General features: G+C 36.8%; 1 protein-coding gene and 1 non-coding gene across 2 annotated transcripts in view; both read right to left on the bottom strand.

Annotated features, from left to right (window-relative positions):
• LOC145987818 (endoribonuclease Dicer-S-like) overlaps nt 1-25139 on the bottom strand; it is a 111940-nt gene that overhangs the window by 44075 nt on the left and 42726 nt on the right. The window contains exons 11-14 of the mRNA XM_083122541.1: nt 22177-22312; nt 11608-11829; nt 8006-8185; nt 1061-1271 (exon numbers count right to left, since the gene is read on the bottom strand). Of these exons, the coding sequence (XP_082978667.1) occupies nt 1061-1271; nt 8006-8185; nt 11608-11829; nt 22177-22312 (749 nt within the window). The remainder of the gene's footprint in view (nt 1-1060; nt 1272-8005; nt 8186-11607; nt 11830-22176; nt 22313-25139) is intronic.
• TRNAT-GGU (transfer RNA threonine (anticodon GGU)) lies at nt 12657-12728 on the bottom strand. The gene has a single exon. It is a non-coding gene; the product is annotated as a tRNA-Thr (tRNA).

Genomic DNA, 25139 nt, shown 5'->3' with positions numbered 1-25139 from the left:
CACTTTCTATGTGCAAAAGTAAACAAACAAGGCTGAGTATCGCGTTACGGTGAACGTTCATGTGAAGTTATACTTTCTTATTACACTGTTCTTACATTCTATAGCCGACGCAAAATATACAAGCATTTATCTCCTAAGCCTTGTTTAAGTCTCAAAGATTCTTATTTTGCTCAAATCTGTTCCATAAATCCATTGTCCGCAAGATGGCGTTACTTCGACAACCCAGTGTACACGTACGCAGGAAGAACCCATATTTTGTTTCTAGTCACAAAAACTTATCATCCAATGCACTTGAACTTAAATAGCAATTCAATCTGCAAACTGATTCACAACGGGAGATGGTTACTATGTTCCATGTCACTAGATGGGTAGAATCTGATTTCTGACCTACGTATATGGGAATGCACTGAAGATGAGGTAAGATGAGGTAATTCACCGGGTCTCACTTTTCCTTGATATATCTCGATATCAGTCACCTTCCTCGTTGGATTTTTACCATGCACAACTTGAATGTATTCTCGACATTCAGAGGGAACACAAGACTTCAGGCCGAATTCACCATTTGTCGACCTGAAATCCAACCAAATTACATTCAACGAATTTCCACCTCTTGTTAGGCATCCATCCTAATCCGTTGATCCTTGCCTGCCTTTTTCAAGGTCTGGCAAGGTCAATTCAACTGGAACTTCACTCACTTTTTGGAAAGCCCAAAATAGAGTTTAATACAACAAAGCACTTTTGATGATACACAACAACAATGTGTTTGTGCAAAGACAAAAACATCTTACATTATTATATTCATAATTTAATTGATGCACTTCTAATAAACATGAAGAAAACTACATTCTTGGAGTTAGGTTCCTCTGATTCTCACATAGCGATACATGACATAATATCTAAATGTTGCACAGAATTTTTATGCATATTTTGTTTGTTCAATGTACTGTTTTTCACAGCTACATTATATGTTGTGAAGGTGTATACTTAAGAGAAAATTTAACACGTTTTTCCTGCCTTAATCTAAAGCAAAGCATGTGTATTGTGTAATTTTGGTTCTTACCTAACTTGACTGGAACAATGAGGTATGAATGCTCCTTGTTCTCACTGTCAACAGTCAAAAAATCCTTATTGAAGCGCAGAAGATCTCTGAAAAGCATTCTGTGGAATCCTGTAAGAGTCCCTATTTCCTTCTCTGATAACTTAATTTTTAGAGCTTCCAACAGTGACACACTTATTTCTCCCATTTGCATAAAAACTGGGAATGAACACAACTAGGAAAAAGAAAAACCCTTATTACTACTTTCAAGTTCACATACATAACTTAACCTATAGCATGGATATAAAACAAAATCATATATTTGTGAGCAGAACACCATTTTTCCAGGAATTGAAATTTGTTACGCTTGTTTTGTTAATGAGTGTTTGCTGTTGTTTGAAATGCTTTTTGTGCTATATGCCACACAAAGCCTACATATCTATATTGGCTGATACCAATAGAGTATCAATTAATTGGTCCCATCCAGGGTAGCCAGGTATTCCAATTGAAGCAGGTATACTTGACTTTCATGGTGAAATTCCAAACTATTGATTCAACTTGGGTTCATTCATAATATAGCCCTAGTAAAAGGTTTAATAATAAGGAAAATCTTATGTATGATCAATATAATATTTTAGAATTTAAGATGATGATCGTTATTGGGAGTAGTAGAATAATTCCTACATCAAAAATAAGGAAGATTTCTGCAATTAAGAAGAATCATATTGAAAATGGAATTCCAGCAGGTGATTTGGAATCAAATACACATTCAAAATATAAAAAAGGAAAGTTAAAAATTGTACTTACGTATGTGAGTATAGTGCTCTTATTGTAGAACGACGTTTCAGAGATTGACTATCTCTTTCCTCAGGTTCATATAAAAACTAAGTACTTGGCATAGTACTGCGTCAAAAATGTAATATGAGGATTGTGGTTAAGGGTTGGTTAGGGTACATTTAAAATATTAAGTTTTTGCTATTAGAAGTACGTAAAAACCAAGCCGTTCCCTAAAAAAACTTGTACAGTAGACCTATTCACAGGTAAAAAAGTTAAAAAAGTTAAAAATCTAAAAAACCTGCATAAATCACAATGCAACCTGCAGGTTTGGCCTTTCCTACCCAACTGTGCTTATCTATCCACATGAAGGTCAATTCTCAACGAATATTTCCCCTCCCCTTAATTTTCTCGTTTCCCCTTATTACGTCACAAATCCAACGTGAATTCACGTTCCTCTCTTGCAGCTTGCATAACTTCCGGAGTGACGTGGAAACCGATATTGGGTTCAATCTTCCAGGCTTTATCCCATTTTTTGAGGAAATTGATCCACTCTTCTTCCAAATTTCCTTCGTCCCTATTAAGATTATTCTCCCCCCCCCTACAAATACTCCCTGTTTCATACACGTTTCTTCCTAATTTCCTCCCCTCTTTTCTGATTATCTCATTTTTTGCGATTCTATGCCCACTTTCCAAAATGTGTTCCAAGAGACCCGTTTTGGGAACTTTTTTCCCTTATGTCCTTTTCATGCTCGCTCCATCTTTTACCCATATTTCGGCCCGTCTGTCCTATGTACTCCTTCCCGCATTGGCATTCTATTCGATAAACCCCCTTCTGTTTTTCCGGTATTTCCCTAGTTGTCTTTCCTTTCTTATAATCAGTGAAGTATTTTTCTAAATTCTTTGGTGCTTTCATCCCGCAAACGATTCCAAAATCTCTCGTTATTTTTCCGATTTTTTCCGATACGGATTGATGGTAAGGGATGCCAACGTACTTTACCCTCCTATTTTCGATTTTTTCCCCTTCTTTTTGATCCCCTTCTTTCCTAATAATTTTCCGTGCTCTCTCCGCTATCTTATCCATTTCTCTATTTGTGTATCCGTTTTTTAATCCTGTTTTTCTTATCCACCGAATTTCGTTGTCCTTTTGTTTTCCATTATTGCATAGTCTACCGGCCCTAATAAAAAAGTTAAGGAATACGTTTTTCTTTGTTATTTCAGGGTGCGCCGATTCCTTGTTAATATATAAGTTCCCCGATAGGGGTTTATGATGTACTCCTGTTCTAATCCTATTCCCTTCTTGCAAGATACTAAGATCCAGGAAATTGATTTTTCCATCGCTTAAGTTTTCCCTAGTGAAGTTTATTCTTTCGTCTCGTTTTTCTAATTCTTCAGAAACCTTGTTCAGTGCTACCCCCTTTCCTATAATCAAGATATCATCAACGTATCTCCCATAATATTTAATACCCATTCCTGTTTTTTCCAAAGCTGCCTTCTCAATGAAGTGCATAAAAATGCTCGCTACTATACCCGAAATGGGGTTTCCCATCGCCAAGCCTTCTTTTTGTCTATAAATACTGTCATTGACATAGAAAAAGTTATATTCCGTTACAAGGTTATACCATCGTACATATTCCCAAGCAGTTAGGATGTCTATTCCTTTTTCTAACAGCCACCTTAGTAAACAATCTCCCGCCCGCCCCCTCGGTACACTTGGGTATAAGTTAACAACATCAAAACTACTTATTGTATCCTCGTCATCAATTTCCAGATTTTCTATACATTCTTTAACTTCTACGGCATTCCTAACACTATATTGGGTGTTCTCATTTACCTTCCTTATTCTTTTTACCAGCATTTTTGCTAGTCCATATCCCGGATGTTCGTATGTTGGTATAATTGGCCTAAGTGGTATGCCTTGTTTGTGTGTCTTAGGTATTCCAAAAGCAATTGGTATGTTGCCAACTTTAATTTCCTTAATAAGGATTTTCTTTTCGCTTGTGCCCAATGTAATGCTTGTCTCTACCCCTTTTTTGATCTCTCTTCTAATCATATTAATAGGGTCTTTCTCTATTTTCTCAAAATCGTTACCTTTAAAGCTATCTTGCTATGTACCCTAAAGCTATGTACCCTAACCAACCCTTAACCACAATCCTCATATTACATTTTTGACGCAGTACTATGCCAAGTACTTAGTTTTTATATGAACCTGAGGAAAGAGATAGTCAATCTCTGAAACGTCGTTCTACAATAAGAGCACTATACTCACATACGTAAGTACAATTTTTAACTTTCCTTTTTTATATTCTGGATTTGTGAGTAACACGCGACAAACCTATAAAATGGTATACACATTCAAATGGAGACCTATCATCTCTATCTCTATTTTTTTTTAATAATATATAATAGCCAGACAGCATTGGTAAGAATCAAGATTTCTTTGTACTTTAGCAATTCTGAGAAATTGAGCATTAAGCACTGCAAACTGGGGTGTGTTTGCTTTTAGTTTTAAATTGGTAGAGCATTATGGGACTTTTACTTTAGTCTTTACACACAGACTACCTAGCTTCAATGTAATATCCTCCTCATGTAGTAACCCAGATGACTGCAATATGGAACACTCATCTGTACAGTACTTGTCACGAGTTGTACAGTAGTCTTTAGCTGTCTCAGTAGTCAATCCTCTTGCAGTCAGCTTACAGGATGCAGTATTCCAGTATTGCAAACATATGCAGTACCCAAAAAAAAAGCATTTCTGACTTTTTTTACATTCCACTATTGTATACTTGTATTTAACAGTTTCTTAAAATTAAATTTGGAGCAAAATAACAATTAAAAAATCAGAGCAATTTAAAAGATGGGATCATCATCAGACAGGTAACCCTTGTCCCATCCAAATTTAGCACATTTAGCATAATTTTTAGAATACTTGTGCCCGGTTCGCTCAACCATCTTTAAAACGTTCTTAACGAGTTGATAGTTAACGCATCACTAAAATCTTAGCAGCCTGTTAAACTTTTAATGTTCGCTCAAGCGATTTTATAGGCCCGTTAACTAACGACATGTTAGACGTTTTGCTTTGATGCCTTGATATTCTCATACTTTGATACGAGAAATGCAACGTTTTCATTAGTTGCACCGTGAACAGTAGACTGTGCGTAAGCAGATTTGGACTTTTTGTATGAAATCCCAGGAACAACAATAAATAAAGTAATGTGTAACACATAAATATATGTTTAAGAAATGAATGTTAGTTAGGTATTTAAGTCCGCACACCGAAAATGTTATGTATTAGGATTAACAGTTACATTGTAATTTCATAAGTTAGATTTAAATGAGTGCCTATGACCAATACAAGATCATAAACATATAAATAAAAACTACTGCTCTAGGTTAGGGTAATCTGTTTGAAGTTTGATAAATTTAATTATATTAAAATGGCATTGAAAAAGAGGCCTAAAGGTGGAAATGAAATTGTGTTTGCTATAATAATTTTCCTCAACAATAGAGAACATTTCACGAAATGTATACCATGCATAACTTAACTTACGTTACTTACGTGAAATTTAGAAGATTTCGCACTTCCGCATTGCACAATTTGATGGTTAAATTCTATTAATTTCGAAGATCCACTGTCCTCATTCACAAAAGAGTACGGCGCTTCAAATGTGAATGAAGACAGTGGATCTTCGAAATTAATAGGATTTAACCATTAAATTGTGCAATGCGGAAGTGCGAAATCTTCTAAATTTTCCATAAGTAATTTTAAACTGCGTTTACCGCAACTATCATAAAGTAACTTATTTTGGCACTGATGTGAATGTGGCATTGCAAACAAGAAATCTACTGTTTCCAAATAATCACTGACAAAAAAAGAAGGCACGTAAAATGTTTACTAGGATGCTTACCGTTCATGCGTATGTACAAGGGACGTTTCTGAATGGTTGTGTTTTTGTTTCGTACAAATATTTTTTAAAGAAAAAAATATATATACAATATGATATTTTATATTTGATTTATCATAAATGGTAACAAGAAGGACAAGTACTGTTAGACAGAATCCTCACCACTTGTACAAACGTACCGTGCAAAGAATAATTTCCGAATATGTGGTAGTGTGCTTTACAAACAAATATGCATACTTTTACAATGTCCATGCAGGAAACACTACCAGAAACAGCTTAGGATTAAGCTGTTTCCTTAATGAAACATACATGTGTAGTATGGTTCTTTACATTATGTTTGGTTATTCATTATGTGATGACATTGTAGTCATTCAGAAAATGTACCTTGTACATGGAACGGTTGATTAATATGATATTTTACATTTAATTTATCCGTCGTCGCCTTGTAATCAAGGGGTCCCGGGTTCGATACCCGGTGGAGGCACAAGTGGTTCGGATCCCACTTTAAACTGTAGGTCCAGTCCCGATTAGCCTTACTGTGCATAAAGTGGACTTAAAACAACATATCAATCAATCAATTTAATTTATCACAACTGGTAAAAAAAGTGCACTCAGACAATATCATTACCACTTGTACGTATGTACAAGGAATAATTTCCGAATGGATGGTAGTGTTTTTTATGTCACTGCACAATGTCAAAATGTTACAATGTCCATGCACGAAACTATATACCTGAAACTGCTTAGGACCTCAAGCTTTTTTTCTTAATGAAACAACATACGTAATCTATATTACGTGATGAGATGGTAGTCATTCGTAAATGTACCTTGTACATGTAACGGTTGATTATTTTTTTTTCAATTTTTAAGTGCTCTTTCAGTTTGTTATGAATACGATTTAATTTCCATTTGCACCGTTATGTGTCAGCCCATTTTCAATATACTGCATAATAATTGTTTTGATTTTGTGATTATATTAAGACTCACGTTATATTAAATAACATGTTTTATTCTAAAGTACTTACGTACAGCTACGAGCTAAATAAGTAAGTAGGTTAGGTAGATTTTCTTTACTTCTGTACTTTGTTAGGTTAGGCAGGTCAGGTTTGTTGCTTTTAGCATCTCCAGTTTGCTACAGCTGTCCCTAGCCACTTGTGATTCAGAATATAGAATGATGAACATTTGTGTCGAGCATTCTCGTCACTGCAAAATCATTTTTTTTTTCGATTATGTTAATTGGAGTAGGTGGATAATAATTTGAAAAGTTCAAAAGAACAATTCCCTACTACTTTGAAAGATTGCAGGCTACATTGTGTAATGTCAGATTTATTTTACATTAAATGAGAGTACAGGACGTGTATTGCCTATTTCTAGGACAGTTGCTTCATTTTAATTCTATCTCTTACGTTTTCTGACATTTTTCAGTTTAAAAAACAACATAAAATTGGAATGCTAGTTATAAGCAGACATAAGCATAAACACAAGAAACAACGACTTTCTCCAATTTCTGTACGATCCACTGGAAAACGGCGAGGACGACGACACAGAATATTTTGGTGAATAACTTTACCTTATACAAATTGAAATATGTAAAAGGAGGTTACATTGTTTTAAAAAGACATGCGATATTTTGTGTTTATGGTTACAGTGCATTGAAGGTGGAAGCCCAATATGCATTTTAAAAACATGAAGTTCGTATAATTAACTATAAGCATATATTTTTGGCTCAGCAGGCAAAATTAATAAAATTTGAATAATGTGTGATGATCACGAAGCCATTATTGACAAAACTTTAAAAAGTACATTGATACAATATTTCTCATTTAACTTACATGTGATTTCTGATTTGCAGTACGAATTTATAATATGAAATACGAAATGGGAAAATTATTTTTGCTGTAGAAAGATATCGAACTAGTGTACGTTTTGCGATGGTATGCAAATAATGTGTTCAAATCAGTTTGGGATAACCTTTCAACACAACAGCTGGCATACGCAATTTCACCATCTTATTTCAGACACAACACAACATGCTGTTAAGCACTTTAATGAAGCAAAAAAGTGTCTTTAGATTTAACGACGACATTAGAGGTCTGTCAGCCTTAACGAAGGTTGGAGAAATGCCTCGATGTGCTAATGTAGTGTTAACTTGATTTAACGCTTCTTTAAAATTTAACGCACGTTGAGCGAACCGGGCATCAGACATTGAAGTTTTTATACAGTCAGATACTTTCTGATCTGGTATAGTTTCAGCTCTAGTTTATGTACTGATCCAGTACAAAAGACTTACCAATGGAATTTCCTTTGAAGACAAAATTGCATAAGAATCACTTCCCGACAGCACCTGAAAGAGCCCAGAATTCCTGCTTTCCTCCTGAGGAGGAGTCTTGTAATTTGGTACCTGGACAATGACATGCAGAAAAGATGTTCGCTCTGGTTGAGGAAGGCATTCACATAGGACTTCTGGGACCTGCGAAGTTAAAAAAAAAAAAAATCATAAGACACAAATGTCAAGGAATAACAGGATAGCTACTCTAGATCTGGATAACATTCAAGCAGAATTACAGATTTTCAAGGTAAAATTACCAAAAAAATTCAAAGCTAAGAACAATCAATCTTTAATATTTTTAATTGTTAATTAAATCACGGGGGAGAACTGGGATTTTTTCCACCTGTTCAAGCGGCTCTGGCACCCACCCAGCATCTTATAAAGTGGGTACCTGGAGGAAACTCTGGGGGGTAAAGGCAGCCAGGGGAGTGGTGCTGATCACATCACCCCCATCTTAGGCAGTAATGAAGAAAGTGTGAGGCCCCACACCTCCTATACGCCTTCATGGTGTGATGCATAGCACACGGGAGCACTTTACTTTTAATTAAATTTATTAATTAAATTAAGTTTTTTTATATAATTATAAAAATAAAGATATAAAAATAATAATTAATAATAATTGAAATTAATATTTTACACTAAAGAATATGATTAGTTCACTGTACATGATACAACATAGGTGATTAATTTATGGACATGTAAAATTGCATGAATGAGTGTAAAGTTATATAAATCATTATTTTTTTGTATTGGCATGTTTCATACAAAATACAAGAATGCATTTTGCACTAAATAAGATATTAACCTTTCATGAATCATGACCAGTGTATAAATAGAATGGGTACCATGGACAGTTATCTAGAAGTAATTTGGCAAACTAAAATTTTACAATATTGTCAGTTTCAAAAACAGAAGTAAAAGGAAAGCAACAGTAATAAATACACGCACATCTGAATCTATAATAATGTTTAAAATTATGAGGATTTGAATTACTAGGTGCCATACTTTTTCAAGTTACGGCCTCCCTGGGGAGGGGAAAGCCCCTCAGCAACTTGATGGGTTGCAGGTGGCAGATAGTGCATTCTATTATGTATGTTGGCTACTGCAAATAAGACAATGCCAAATAAGCACACCTGGACCACGGTGGCGTTGTCAACATGGTCTGAAGAGGGTGGATTTGACAGAGCCACACTTGCAAAAACTCCAGGAAAGCCCTATGACCAACTGTAACATGACGAGACAGTGTCACCATCAAATGTGCACTGCCACTGCTGCCTGAAGGCAATGTAATGTCAGCCTACCTAGGGATGTATACAAATCTGGTTCTCCAGGTTAAGGGTTCTGTGCTGGTCAAAAACCCAACACTGCAGGGGGAAAGAATTGTTACAAAACCCACAAAGGAGACTCGGAATGGGAGATACACTGATGACAGACTCGAAAACTAATTGCAACACTGATTCTGGTCATGTGTAATTTAAGAACTATGCTCCAGGTAGAAAAAAATGACAGAAGTAGTTGAAGAAGTGCTGACATATATGCATTATTCACTTCGATGGTTACCATCTTGTATGGAAGTTATACCATAATTGTGGTTCTTCCTTAAGCTATTACATTTTTTGCTAAAACACTGACAGATTGCTGAATCAGTCCGCTATCCATAATTGTGATGATATTGGTGTCAGATTTCATCTGACAAGTAAACAAATATTTGTGTACTTCCCTCTGTTTCACTCGAACCAGCCTGTCTTCCAACCTTTAACACCTTACTTTTTAAAATGGAAACAAAGGGAGAATGACACGGGAGGTTTCAGACATTTCAGAAATCATTGGCACTAGTATCATTATGGTTTGTAAGTATCTGTTACTTCTAGCAGATACCTGGGGAGGGATCAAAATCTCAAATGGTAAAGTGGATTGATGCTTTATTTGATAGGTATCTTAATTTCAAACCATCTTTTTATTTTCTTTGTTGTCCATAGTTTTCGAATAAATGCCTGAAAGTTATCCCACAGTTTTAGCAAACTCCTAATTTCATTAGTTTATTTTCAAAATGAAAACTATAAAAATCTGATACGCCATAACATGAAAACATACAGGTTAAGTTAAATGGTGCATTTTGGTAATTTTAATTGGAAATCTTTAAAAAATAACCTACTTTACAAAAGCAGGACATATGAATTATTTGGAATTTCAACCAATGCCTTTTTTCTTAACTCCTAGGTTTCTGAGACTAATTCTGTCACTGCTTTTAGGATGGGTTGATTGGAAATGCACATCTAGATGACTGCAAACTAATTAACACCGAATCCCTAAAGATAAGACAGAACTAGTGACTGTAATACAGTATAAATTAATAACCACTGATCACTTAAAAATAATATATGAATTACCATATTTGCTGACATACAAGATGCACTTTATTCCTTCAAAAATAGATCTGAAAAACAAGGTGCATTTCATACACCAATACTCAGTTTCTTATTACCTTCATTTCTGGAAATGTTCTCTGTTCTGAGTTAGACAATTTCTTTCTAGCGGTGAGTCCAAGATTCCAGTCACGAAGAGTTCATGCAGCTGGATGCGGATAGACTGCCAGGAACGATCACAGGTGTGTTTGTTTAAACTTTCGAATTGTTGGTAATGAATTTTTTAAGTGTGTTGGCCAAGTTATGGTTCAAAAACAGTGCCAGCATTGCTACAACATAGAATACAAGCTATGTCTGATAAAGTATGATAAAGAAAATGGGAACAGGGCTGCATAGAGGCATTTCGGGTCATATCCAAATTAGAAAATTATAAGAACTTGGCAAAATCAAGAAGAGAGCATCTCACAGTAAACATAACCTACGGAGTGGAACTGCAAAATGGCCAGAACTTGGGACAGAGCTGTGCACAGCAGAAGTGGCATAACTTCAGCCATGTATGTTATTTGGTATTTGAAAAATACAATCACCCAGTGCATGAATACTTGGATTTTTGACCACGGAAAAGCAGGACTTTCAGTGTCTACAAAAATGATAATTAATCAAGCAAAAGTGACAGAGATATCGCTGATTTTACTGGATCAAAATCTTGGTGTTTAAGATTTATGAGACGACGAATATGTATGTGTACTAAAAAAAAATCTTCAAAAAAGATTAAACTGTATTCTTTCCTAGTTAGATTAGGTAAGTTATTTATTGCAAGTAGACCTACATATTACTTTACATTTGAAATACTGCAAAGTAATTATACAAGTAATATTCAGTGATAAAGCTTTTTCCTCAAAAATGTGTACAAATAAGTCTTAATGCTGGCAAATATATTTAGGTATATACGATAAGATCAATAACAAAATTGTAGACTTTTGTTCTAAATTACAGGCTATTTTTAGAAATACATGATAATAAATATCAGTAATTTTACCGATAAACCAATATGATTATATCTGCCAATACCCATAGGATATTTATTAATCTGTCCTATCCTTAATAAATATTAAGTCTACAATATTTAAATCCATTTATGGTGATAGTACAACCACAAACTGCCACACAAATGCTCATCTGGTGTGGCTTATTTACCTTCTTATCATATGTTCTTTTCATCTTTTTTGTGCCTGCCATGATCAAAGAGTCAGCCTCTTCCTCCTCCCAGTGCATGAACAAACTTTGATCAGTCATTTCTTCAGTTTCTTTCCCTTTTGGCAAGAGTTTGTCATTCAGCTCATTAGCAATATGCAACAGCTTACATGCTTTGAGGGCTACAGACTTTTTGGCAAGCTTCTTGTTGGGCACATAGTCTCCCTGAAATAATAATTAAAAAAATATTTAAATAATTGATGAAATAAGATAGTTTGCAAACCACTAAAAAATTTTAAAAATTCCATCAATTTGAGTAGCAATATCATGTAATATCTACACAGCATGAAAACTAATTCCCTGAATTGTTCAGGTACTTTCTAATAAATCTCAAGACCATTCGGTATTGTTTTCATTTAATTTAAATCTACAGCATATTCTTTGAGAACAAATATGAAAGTAATGACTCCAATTTTATTGTAAATACAAGCTGGTGTAGTTTGGATCAAAACGAATAATTGTATACCAAAAGCACATAAAAATAAACTTTCCAAAACTCAGACATTAATATTCTTATTATTGTACAAAAACTAATATTAAAATGTTAAAAAAACAAGAACAGCATAATCATGACACTTTCTGCTTTCTTATCGAACAGGGAAGTGGCATAACCTCAGCCATGTCTGTTATTTGCTATTTGGAAAATACAATCACCCAAGCCACACACAACTGAGTGATAATGACAACAGGCCCTGTATCACTATGCAGCCATATTTTCTTATTTTATTGTTTTGATTTATTATGAAGCTATTTATCTAAACAGTTAACAGAGGTTAAGAGGTTTACAAGTTATGATGTTACCTGGATGCAAGTTTTATCAAGATACGACAATTTAAATCCATGATGGAATTACTAGAAAAACATTCTGTATCTTCAGAGCTAGTGATGTCAATATATCAGTATTGTACCAACTGCATGATTTTTGCAAACATGGGAAAATTGAACCTCAAGCTAGCATTAACATTTATGTAGAAATTTTCAGCGAAAAATGCAGGCTCGACCAGGACTCGAACCCTGGTCTCTGGCATACCGTGCCATTGCTCTAACCACTGAGCTACCGAGCCAGCCTGGCCTCACCTGATCTTTCGCTATCGTTGTTTCACCTGCGTGGAATCATCTCTGCCAGTGCTACCACAACGGGATCTGTTGCCTTTGAAACACAGTAGACTTCGACGTTGCCGGGTTCCTCCCAGCGTAGAGATGTTAATTATTGTAGGTTAGGCACACACAGGAGTTGTACTACGTAGAAATTTTCAGTGAAAAATGCAGAGTCGACCAGGACTCGAACACGGGTCTCTGGCATACCGTACCATTGCTCTAACCACTGCCAGAGACCCGTGTTCGAGTCCTGGTCGACTCTGCATTTTTCACTGAAAATTTCTACGTAGTACAACTCCTGTGTGTGCCTAATCTACAATTAAATTCTATGTTTTGAAAGGAAAAACAGCTGGTGAATGGAGGTGCCCTGGCTTTGATTTTGATGGGGTACAGTGGAGGTTATTACAGCGAAACCCCGATTTTACGTTCCCGGATTATACGGATTTCCCGCTTAATACGTTCATCCAGTCAGGCCCCAGCAGAACGCCATGTTAAATAACAGGACGTTCACCTCGATTTTACGTTCGCTCTAACTCCAGTTTCCCAGCTTTATAAATTTTCCGCGCCATGACGATGTCTTAAAATTTGCCAGAAACATGTTCTGTTGACTACGTGACTTCTCCCTCCTTTTTCTTGTTCTTGCACTGTTTCATTCACCACGCGACCTTGAACTTCCAGATGTTAGGCTTTCCTGCGAGAGGAAGGTGTGAAGAGGCATGGTCAGTGGAAGGCCAGGGGAGGGGGAGAAGCAGGTTACAACTTGTATTTGTCATACCTCCCTTGAGTGACAGGAAGGGAAAACTGTACTTCTTGCATTCCCCGTGAAGATGAAATTGGCCGGTCCTTCTGCAGCAGATTCAGACAACAAGCGCACTGTTGCCAAACCAATTCTCTCTAAATGCTGCCTACCCTATAGTGTGGACACATGTTCGCCCTTCCCCTCCACAAAAACTCAAGTGGAAAATTGACAACGGGCCTCAAGCACCATTCGCTTCTTTGCCCACACATTTACTGAATCCTTCCTAGTTGAAGGGAACGAAAAAAAGAGGAGGCTTGTTTGTAAAAACGTTTCCTTTCTCCTTGTTTGCAACGTTGAAAATGGAAAAAATTAAGGATTTGCCACACTGGATAACAACTGCACATTTTCTTCACTGGAAATTTGTTTAGATTCCTCAGGAAATATGATTGGATGTAGTTAGATTATTTTAAATCTGAAGTTTTTTCACGAACGCTATATCATTTAGTTATCAGAACGAAGCTGTAAACGCACAAGCTAAAGTGATCATTTTTTCTATGGGCAGATAGGGCGATATTTTACTCACTGACTGAAAAATATTCATGTCAAATCAATTGTGTGGGGGAGGGGCGAGGTTGGGATAAACGATTCTTCTACATGAGGCAGAGAATGTTTTCTCTATGCATATTGCGTGACTCATATGTTGTAAAGTGATGGGGCCAGGAAAAAAGAGTGAATAAACGAGGGGTGTGGCAAAATTTTCTGAGAGTAGCCAAATTTAGTGCACATCTAAATGTCATTAAAATGCGTATTTGGGCAAAAAGGGCAAGGGGGCTGCCCAAGCATGGTGCTGATCACATCACCGTCGACTTGCCAAAAATCTAAGAATGTCACCGAATATGTGGGGTAAAGGTGGCCAGAGCATGGTGCTGATCACACCATGTCTCACATCCTCCCTCCCCCCCTATCAGGGATGGCGCCAGCCTAAAATAAGTGGAGGGCTACAGATTTTGGAGTCAAATTCTCGGGGGGCTAACTGATATCGGCTAAGAGGTATTTAAGCAATACTTTACTATGGTGACATGTTTTACAATCAGATCCAAAGATAAATCCCATGAGATGTTATGTTGCATTTTGTTCCATGGGCACGAACGAATCTTTTATGTCAAATAAAATGCAATAATTGCATTGTTTTCTTTTCGTAAGCCATTATTGAGAGAATAATATCACAGACTTACTATTCATATGAACAGTATACAAAATACACCACAAAATTACACTTATTATCACGTCGCTGGATATATGTATAAATTCTACACGTAACACTCTTTCTTTGTAAAAATGTGTGTATTTTTTGTTCAAATAAGAAAAACTCTACGATAAGATGCATCTGTTTTCATGAGCCTTACAACCTTGTTTAAATCCAAAGATTTTGCAAGTTATTTTTATTATATTGAGTTTTAAGTGCACTTTATGCACATATAGGCTAATCGGTACTGGACCTACAGTTCAAACTAGGATCTGAAACACTATGTGACCCCTTGATAACAAGGTGGTGATGCAACTACTGTGCCATTGGGGAGGCTCTAGACAAGCTAGCTCTTTCACAAAGGGCAGATTAGATAGAGCACTCAACCTCTCATTACACAGGGCTGCATGGGTTCTGTTGTTTTTATAATTTTGGATGTTTTACATGTATTTGAACTTGCTGATGCTGAAACTGGCATTAGTTTCCTCACATCACGCAAGAATTTTTTACAATTCACGATTTATATATGTGGGTTGTGGTATGCACGTTTCAGTGCAATTGAAGTGATTGTCACTAGATGTCACTGGTACGTTTCAAAATTATTCAACAATTAATAAAGACGAATAATCTTTAAATACAGAGAAGTTTTGTTTTATTTAAATTAATTAATATGTTTCTTGCCTAATTGCTGAAAATAATATTATATAAAACATTGATATATCATTTGAAATTATGTATTATATGTAACTGTCAAAAGTTCTAATTTGCTTCCATGATACGTTGATCTCCTACATTAACATTTGGTTGTTCAGTGTGGTACATTACTGTGGTGTGGCCATGGCATCTCGTGGTTGTCTGAATAGCACAGATGTGTTTTGCTACATCTGCGGTGAATTTGTTCCCCGGGTACAGAGACAGGAAATTACAGATTTTGTAAGAAGAGCATATTACGCATACTTTAAAATGAAACTAGGAGATCAAGATAAATCGTGGGCCCCACACAAGGTACAGGATGTAGATCATGTGTGGAATCTTTATGAAACTGGAGCACAGGAAAGTGGCCATCTATGCCATTTGCAATACCCATGGTGTGGAGAGAGCCTCAGGATCACAGCAATGATTGTTACTTCTGTTCCTGTGAAATTGTAAGTCGAAATATTAGAAACAAGAAGAGGATAGCGTATCCCAATATTCCCTCTGCAATGAGACCTGTGTTGCACTGTCCAGACTTGCCTGTACTGTGTCAAGTCTTGAGTGTGTAAGTGATCCTGGTTCACTAAGTGATTCAGTGGAAGGAAGTGAAATGAAATATGACATTTATGACTCCCTCACGGATCTCGTGACCCTATACCGTTCACTCAAAGCAAACTCAATGATTTAGTTAGAGACCTAAATTTATCTAAAGAATCAGCCGAGCATCTTGGTTCCAGACTTAACAAAAAGAACTTGCTGGCTTGTGGAACAACATTTTCCTGGTACAGACACCGAGAAAAAGAGTTTGTGCCTTATATCTCGAAACAAGATTCTCTCGTGTTTTGTTGTGATGTGTCCGGTTTGCTGACTAAGTTAAATTTTCCTTGTCTTTCAACTGATTGCAGGACATGAGGGATATGGAGAAAATGTATGAAGGACATTGGAGTGTTAGCATGATTGGTGGCTGACTACTGTTGGGCATTGTACAGAGAAACGCCAGAAGAAAATCACAAGAAAGTTAGGAAAGTTTACAGAAGAAAGCGTGCTAAACAGAACTGAAAAATATGTATTGTGTAATGATTTTCTTGTATGTATATTATATACTGCTATATGTCATTTTCTATATTATATGGGTATTTTGTGTCTGTTTATATTCATTTTAAAATAAACTTGTTGATGCGTTTAGTGTGATAAGCTACTTATTCTGATTGAAGAAAAGAAAAATTATAATAAAACAGTATGCAATATTGGACAAAGCCCAAATTTTGAAATTTGATTTGTAAGAAAATCTTGCGTGATAGAGAAAAACGAATTTCATATTCGTGATCAGCATGGCACAAATAATAAAGTTCACATATTAAACAAAAAACAACATTAAATTGAATTTAATTTGCAGCCCTGTGTTACCAATTCGAAAGGTAACACTTGATTTGGGGCAAGCAGTTGTTGAGGGGGATATGCACATTTCAATAACACGAAGCTTATAAAGTTCATAAAATGCATTTTGAATGTTTCAACCATTGCAAGCAGCTGCTGAAGGGTCCTTATTTTAGATCAATTCTGCCTCATAGTGTGCCATAACTCTAAACTGTCCAAATCACAACAGTAGGTAGCGGCGAGAGATTGTAGTTTATCGTGCTTCTTCAAAAAAGTGGCACTAACTTTAACTTAATCAAGTAGGCATCAAGTAAACAACATCACCCTTGAATAGAAATCACGTTAATGATACCATTGTTTTCTTTCTAATATACATTCTACAGGAGTGGGGGGGGGGGGCTGTGGTTAAAGAATTGTAAATGAACCAAGCAAATATTTCCTAATATTTGGTTGTATTGAAACCTAGAAAATTAAAGGTAAAATCAGGGTTAACTGTGAATTGAATTGCGATTAGAATGAATGGTGAATTGATGAGAAAAACTGAAATGTCCATGTCTTTACCCATGATTCAAACATAACACCCTTGGCTTCATAGTGAAATGTGTATAAGTGCTGTTTGTGTTTTTGTATGATTTTTACATACTTGTGTATGACCAATCAGCATTGGGCATACATGCCCACACACAAATAACCACAGGCCAACCTAAGTACAAGGGCCATTAGGTTGGCATCAGGGAAAGCTTGTGAGAGCTATTTTCCCAGAAACTTATACCCCCCACCCCCAATTAGAATCATGGGTCATGTTTACCAACCAGTTGTCACTCATGGGAGGGGTAGAAATGCTTTATTTATAAAGAACCAACCATTGTTAGGCTAACAGTAGCCATTTTGGAGAACAAAATCCATGTGCTCCAAATCACATGTTTACTAAATCTTTTATTCTTTACTGAAAATCAGAGATAACACTCACCCATACGTAAAATAATGCCTAATTTATTAAAAGTAAACTCATTTGCAATTATCTGGCATAACTAAGCCAGAAAAGCTGAAAAAACACTTTTGTTTATGCTTTTTAAGCAATTGATAACTCTGCCATCTGGTGGGAGAAAGTGGCAATTCCCCCAAAGACAAGGAAAGATCTCAAAAGACTCCAGCTGGCCAATGAGAAGCCGTCAATGCTGTGACGTCACAGAGGAGACTTTCAGATGGCCTATTGTGTTCTGAGCTTGCTAGTCAAGCTCACTTGTATTACAGACCACCTGAGAGCAGGACAGCTTGGAAGTTGCTGGTAAAATCCAGTGTTGGCCACCTGTGCCAGCAACAAAGGATACATAAAGGGAAAAGGGATCTAAGGTCCTGTTACAGTAAACACAGGCCTAAGTGTGTGTGACCAAGTGGGATATTGTGTCCACAAGTGCATTTAAGGATCCCAGTGAAAATTCAGCAAAATAGCGAGTTTTGTGTCCCTCATCCCATGTGGAAATCCAGACCACATGGTCGGCAGAACTGACGCCATAGAAGCATCCATAGGATATCAAAGAATATCCAAGTTGTTCTTAGCCATCCATCCAAGAAAAGCCAGGAAAACTCATTCATCACCCCCCCCCCAAAGCCTTTGTTACACCAAGGAAGCACATAATATTAATTTTTTAGTGTGGTGTACCACAAATTTGTCCATGTGTCGGGATGTGGCGATAAAGAGTAAAATAGCGTGTGTAAGGCCCCAGGTATGATTGATATAGTGTGGAAACGGCTGATATGTAAGTACAAAATCTTTTGTATATCTTTTTTGTGTCTTGTACAGTGAAGTGCTCATGTTTGGTGGCAGCTATGCCAAAAGCGGTGTTCTTTTCAATGAATAAATATGTCGTTTAAAGGTGTCTGACCTTCTATCATCAACGAAAAGCTAAACTTCAATTACCACATTACATATATTTCTAAATGAGCCATGCGTCTCCTTGGCATGAACTTTTGCTGTTCTTGCTTTATTGCTCATGATACACACTTTCAACCACTATCCCCTTTAAAGTACTCCCTCCCACTGTCAATACACTGTTGCCATCATTTCTTAAAATTTTGGAACGCACTTTATTTGATGGCACGCAGTAGTCTCGTCGCATTTTCCTGAATTTCCTCGATGGTCTGGAAATGCTGTCCTTTCAAAGTGGTTTTCAGTTTGGAAAAGAGAAAAAAGTCTGCAGTGGCCAAGTCCTGGGGCACAACAGAAGTTCGATTTTTTACCAGATAACTTGTGACAAGGAGCAATGTGTGAGGTGGAGCGTTGTCATGATGCAAAATCCCCGACTGATTCCCCCACACTTCAGACCTCGTTCTACGCACAGCATCTCTCAATCGTGTTAGAATTTTCTGGTGGACTTTCTTCTTTACAGTCTGACCAGGTGGTACAAATACATGGTGCACAACGCCTTTCCAGTCGAAAAACACAACCATCATCACCTTGACTTTTGACTGACTCATCCACGCTTTCTTTGGTCGAGGAGGCCTTTTCCCAATCCATTGCAAAGACTGCCTCTTAGTTTCCACATCGTATCCGTAAACCCATGTCTCATCTCCTGTTACTATGTTCTTGAGAAAGTTTTCATCCCTGAGAAAGTTTTCATTTGCATTTGAAAGCAATTCCTGACAGACTTGAACTCTATTCTGCTTCTTGTCACCTGTCAACAAACGCGGAACGAATTTTGCACTGATGCGATGCATGTCAAGTTTTTCAGTCAGGATTTTATGGCAGGATCCTACACTTATGCCAACTTCTTCAGCAACCTCACAGACAATTGAACGATGATTTTCACGAATCACAGTGCGAACAATCTCAACATTTTGGTCGTCTGTTGACATGGAAGGTCGTCCAGCCCTTGGATCTTCGGGAATCGAACTCCTGCCCTCCTTAAAGCACTTGAACCAATCATAGAACTTCGTTCGGCTCATGCAGTCACCCCAGTATGCTTGGTTAAGCATTTGAAATGTTTCCGTAAAAGTTTTCCCAAGTTTTACGCAAAATTTCACACATGCGCGTTGTTCCTCCAACTCTTTCATTGTTGCTTTCTCACTAATCTGACGAGCCACTTGTGCATGACCTCACTCAATTTGCTGCTACTTGACAACTAATGCATAGATCAGAACCCAGTAAAAGGCGATCTCTTACCAAGGTATGCTGCTAGGTGTGCACGGTAGCCGGATCACGCCATCTGCAACCGTTGGCAGGCTCTTGAAAAAGTTCGGTCTTTTTTTGAACAAACCTCGTAGGTTCCTTGAAATCCAAAACCAATCAGCCATTAACATATTTTGCAAATCCATTATCTCTCCCATTCTTGAATACTGATCTTCCATCTGGACTATGGCTTCTAGAACTAATGTTTCCAGGCTTGATTCTGTCCTCAGCTTTTTCCTCGCCATTGCTTGCCATAGAATACCTTCTCTTAGACACCTCCATAAAACAGATATGTCTATTTTGAACATCCAGTCATCACATACTCGTCACGAACTAGCAGACATGAAATTTTTGCATAAAATCATTAACGGAAAAATTAAAACAGAATTCCTTTTCAACCGAATTTATCTACGAGTACCCGCACAGCCAACCCGCAACGTAAAGCTCTTTCACATTCCCACTACAAGGCTCTCTCTCCCAATTATATAATAACCTGCCTGTAAATTTTGATATTTTCTTGTCTGCCATCTTGTATTGTCTTGTTTTGTTGTTGTTATTTTTATTTCTCCTTGTTGCTACAGTTTCAGTATAAAATTGTCTTTCAGTACTGTATCCGAAACTTTAAATAAAATAAAAACACTCCATCTTCTCTTTTCTACTTTCTCTTGAACTTGCACTCCCAATTTTAACAAGTGAACAATAAACCACCTCCAACAGCCACAAAGAAAGTATGACGCATTTAGATGCTGGCGTTGTTTCATTCCTTCCTACAGCAGGCCCATACCCAGGATTTTGTGTGTGTGGGTTGGGGGAGATATCAAAAAATGTGGAACAAAGGAAGATCTTAAATGCTTGAGTTAGATTAATTTATGTCGATTTTCAGACATTTTTGGCTTATCGCGAAGATGTGGATGAGAGATATTATTAAATTAAAAAACAAAAGAACAAAGAATGCCCATCCCAGGATTCAAACCCGCGACACATGGTGATGTAGCACACTGTGCTAACCACTCAGTCACAGTGGTTGGAGAAATGCTGTTCGAGTATTAGATGTGACTGTCAATATTATGGTAGTATTGCAGCTAGTGCTAAGTGTACACCTAACGGAAGAGTAATTTGTCCATTGTATTTTCATTCACTCTGTTTTTCAGTGTTGTGATGATAAAGGGTTGAAATAAAAATGCCACTAAGCAGATGTCAACATCAGCTTCCCATCAAAAGAATAGTCACTTACAGACAAAGGTTGTTACATGGCGTAAAGCTTGGTGTTTATTGTTTACATTCAATTCTCAGTAATCAAAAAGTATTATGTTCCATAAATTAACAATGTTTTCATTTTTTAAATAAATTCTTATGCCAGTACCATTGAACAGCCATGATAATTCTACGGTTAGAAAATAATATATTAATATTAAATGATACGTATTAACAATGATTATTAAAATGAAGAGGATGTCTAAATGCGAGTTAACCAAAAGAAATGAAACATTTTCGCAACAAGACTGGAATTTGAAAACAGTCGCGACAGGGATTAGAAAGAATGGACTGTCCGATTATATTGGGGATGTCTTTTAGACTTGCATCAATGGTTATAAAACAAAACTTACTCAGTGTGGCAGACTGCAGACTTCTGGAGCCTGCGTTTCTCCTTAAACAACTGAAGACATTGTATCGATTCACATTGAGATTTCAAATGTAAAGAACGGATGGAGGCCTCACATTCTAATCTTGCCTAGGGCCTTACGATATGTTGCTACGCCACTGACCTTAACCAATAATGTTATGCAATAGCACTTGACCAAGGTAGGGTTAATTACTCAATATTTTCAGCATACCTCATGCAGTCAGTATTAAAACAGTCAAACCTACAAGTAATTTTATTCCATTGTCTGCTGTTGGACTGATCTATTCTTCAAATAATTGAGATTACTGATTTTCTTTTAAACTATTTCTACGTATTTTAGTTATATTAAATTTATTTTCTTCATCTCCAGGAATCACAAAATAGATGCCGGGGCAGGCTCACCTCTCTGTTACTCATGATTAGACCCTACCAACTACAGCACTATAGTATGTTATGTAACACCTAGACCATAGAAGGCAGCTAAATTAAAAAGCATTAATTATTCTAAGACTTATTTATCATGTAGACAATACAAGAGATGTCAATTATGACAATACACTACATACCTCAATAATGTCTTTCAGTCCGGCATTGATAGGCAACTGAAGATAAGCTTTGATGCACTTTTGATCATTTGGTTCACTCAACCACCAATGTGGTGCTAATTCAGTAAACTTATCCTGAGGTAAAGTACAGCAGTACCTGCGAAACAAAAAAAAAAAAAAAAATAAATAAAAATAGTGGTTGTGGCAATTTTAAAATTACCAGAATGGTTATACGAGGTATGACAATTAAGTCTGCAAACTTGCCACAGTTTAGTGCTGAGGGCAGCACTATACAAGCAGCTCTAAAATTTTGTAGCCTTCGTATTTCAATGTCTCACAGCAGTGTTCGCGTTGACAAATGGCGGATTTATGCTGAGTGGCATGCATTGTTGTTTGTGCATGTAACGAGCTGAACTGACGTCAAATTGTGCGTGCAAATCGGCAACTGATCGTGGGATCCATAGCAGACCAAGTGAACATTGACAGGAAAACTGTGTGGAAAATTTTTAACTGAAGACCTTGGTATGTGCCAAAATGGTCCCAAAGGAGCTCACTGATGAACACAAGCAAAGGAGGGTTGACCTGTGCAAAGACCTGTTGGAGAGACAATGTTTTGGGCCGAATAATCACAGGTGATGGAACCTGGGTCTTCGCGTATGACTCTGAAAGAAAGCGACAAAGTGTCCAATGGAAGTCACCTGATTTTCCAAGACCGAAAAAGTTCCATCGATCAAAATAAAAAAGTTGTTGATAACTTTTCTTGATATCTGAGGGATTGTTCACTATGAATTTGTACCACCAGAACAAACCGTTAACCAAGTGTACTATGTATTTGGGAGTGCTGCAAAGGTTGCATGAAAATGTGAGACGCAAACGAGCGGAACAACTCATGGCTCGTGGATCACAACAATGCACCTGCGCACACAGCACTGTCTGTATGGGAGTTTTTGACCAGGAAACAAATAACTTGGGTAGACCACCCACCATACTCACCTGACCTTTACCCAATGACTTCTTTCTTTACCCGAAGATCAAACAAGTTTTGAAAGGAAGAAATTTTGAAGACATTGAGGACATTAAAGCTAATAGAACAGCAGCTCTGAAAGCCATTCCAAAAACAAGAGTTCTAATATCTCTTCGAAGGGTGGAGTAGGAGCATGCATTAGGTGCATAGCTTCCCAAGGGGAGTACTTTCAAGGTGACCATAGCGCTATTCAGCAATAAGGTATGTAGAATATTTTCTAGGATAAGTTCGCAAACTTATAATTGTCAGACCTCGTAAATGTACTACATTGCAATTATCACATATCAATATACCAAAGTTTTTGCTTGAAGATGTTCCAATATTTGCTTACATACTGATCAGAATAGTAAAATAACTAAAATACTTCTTGAAGCTTTACTAGTGGTAAATTATGAAGTGATTTACTTGGGATAAAAGCCAGCTCAGTTACTGATAGTTTTCAAGAACTAGCACCACTCTCCTCTTCAGAGACTGAAGAGCTAGCAATATAATTTTCTTCGGATATTGGAGAGCATCAAGGTTCACTTTTTTTAATCCCAGAAGATGAAAGTGAGGTCAGCTCTCACTAGATAAAGAAGTCTACCTAGAACGGACGTGGTCTTTATCCCAAGAGATAAAGTAATTAGTTTTAATTACAAAATTCACACATATGATTTTTGACGTAGATTAATAAAAATTCTCTATTTTGGATAATTCTCACAGAGTATTCAGACTCTACGAACATGTCAGGCAACAGCTGCATACTTTTCAGAATATTGTTAAACTCCAGATATTGGCTGGTATCAGTTTATCTCTAGTAGTACTAGTGCAATCAGCCAAGCTCTATTTGCTCTTAAACATGGTATTTCAAGGCACACAGCAGGATAACAGAGTAATTATTGTATCCTACCCACCCACCATCCAGCAAACACACAAACATTGCAAAAAGTACATTTTTGTCCAACACCTGTTGTCTACTATCTTCCCTGGTCTGGCTACACTGCAGTATGATGCCAATGCCATCTTTGTTTCTGAAGTGAATACACGGAAAGGCTGCAAACCTTTCAAACTTTCATTTCATGTCGTAACTGTGGATATGGTTTCCTTCAGTTTTGATTTATACATCCTTTTGGTTCCTTTTCAATTACTTTTTCATAAGACATACATATTAATGGAAAGAAACTGTAAACACTTACCAGACAAAATATATTTTGCTGCTTGACTTCATGTTCACTGGAGAAACATAGTACTGCAGTGAAGCCAAACAATGGGGGAAGATAACAAGAGGCATTAGACATTCCTTGAACCTGATCAACATTATTTTTATAATGACCTGATTTGATTTATTTAAATTTGCTTTTCTGCCACTTTTCGCTGTATAGTCAACATGAAGATGAGGATGAGTGATGATATGTTGAATTCATGAAGGGACACTCACAAAGAACATCTATGCCCAGGCAGGGATTCAAATCCCAGATCAATGGCATCATAGTGTATTGTGTTAACCACTCTGCCATGAAGTTGCTTAATATGTATTTTTATCTGCCAGATATGTGGTCGCTTTTACCTGGGCGAAACCTCAACTCCTGACCTGTTTATAAACATGAGTATCAGTTCTACATGCTTCTAAGCGAAATTTCATATTTCTGGGACTAAGAACGTTAGAGGTACAAATGATACCTCGTTTTGTTCAGTATACTTTGGGCTATAATCCTGATGGGGGGGGGGGAATACATAATCAGAAGAAGCAAAAAGGGGAAAGTAACTATTTTTTAACAGAAAATTCATCGGACCCCTACGCAGGCTACGCCAGGATGTCAATCTCCAAAAGGTACCTTCATAATGCCTCTTATGTTTACTATTGATGTGGAAAAATTTACGCACTTATTGCTAACACTTTCGGAGAAAAAAAAATGTAAATGCTCTAACGCCGAGCATGTTTTCAGCAGGAAATTTCTGAATGCTTTTAAATGAAATTTTA

Source organism: Lepisma saccharinum, chromosome 5, assembly GCF_977018435.1.
Source record: "Lepisma saccharinum chromosome 5, izLepSacc3.1, whole genome shotgun sequence".
Taxonomy (NCBI): domain Eukaryota; kingdom Metazoa; phylum Arthropoda; class Insecta; order Zygentoma; family Lepismatidae; genus Lepisma; species Lepisma saccharinum.
This window is presented reverse-complemented; position numbering and strand designations above follow the sequence as displayed.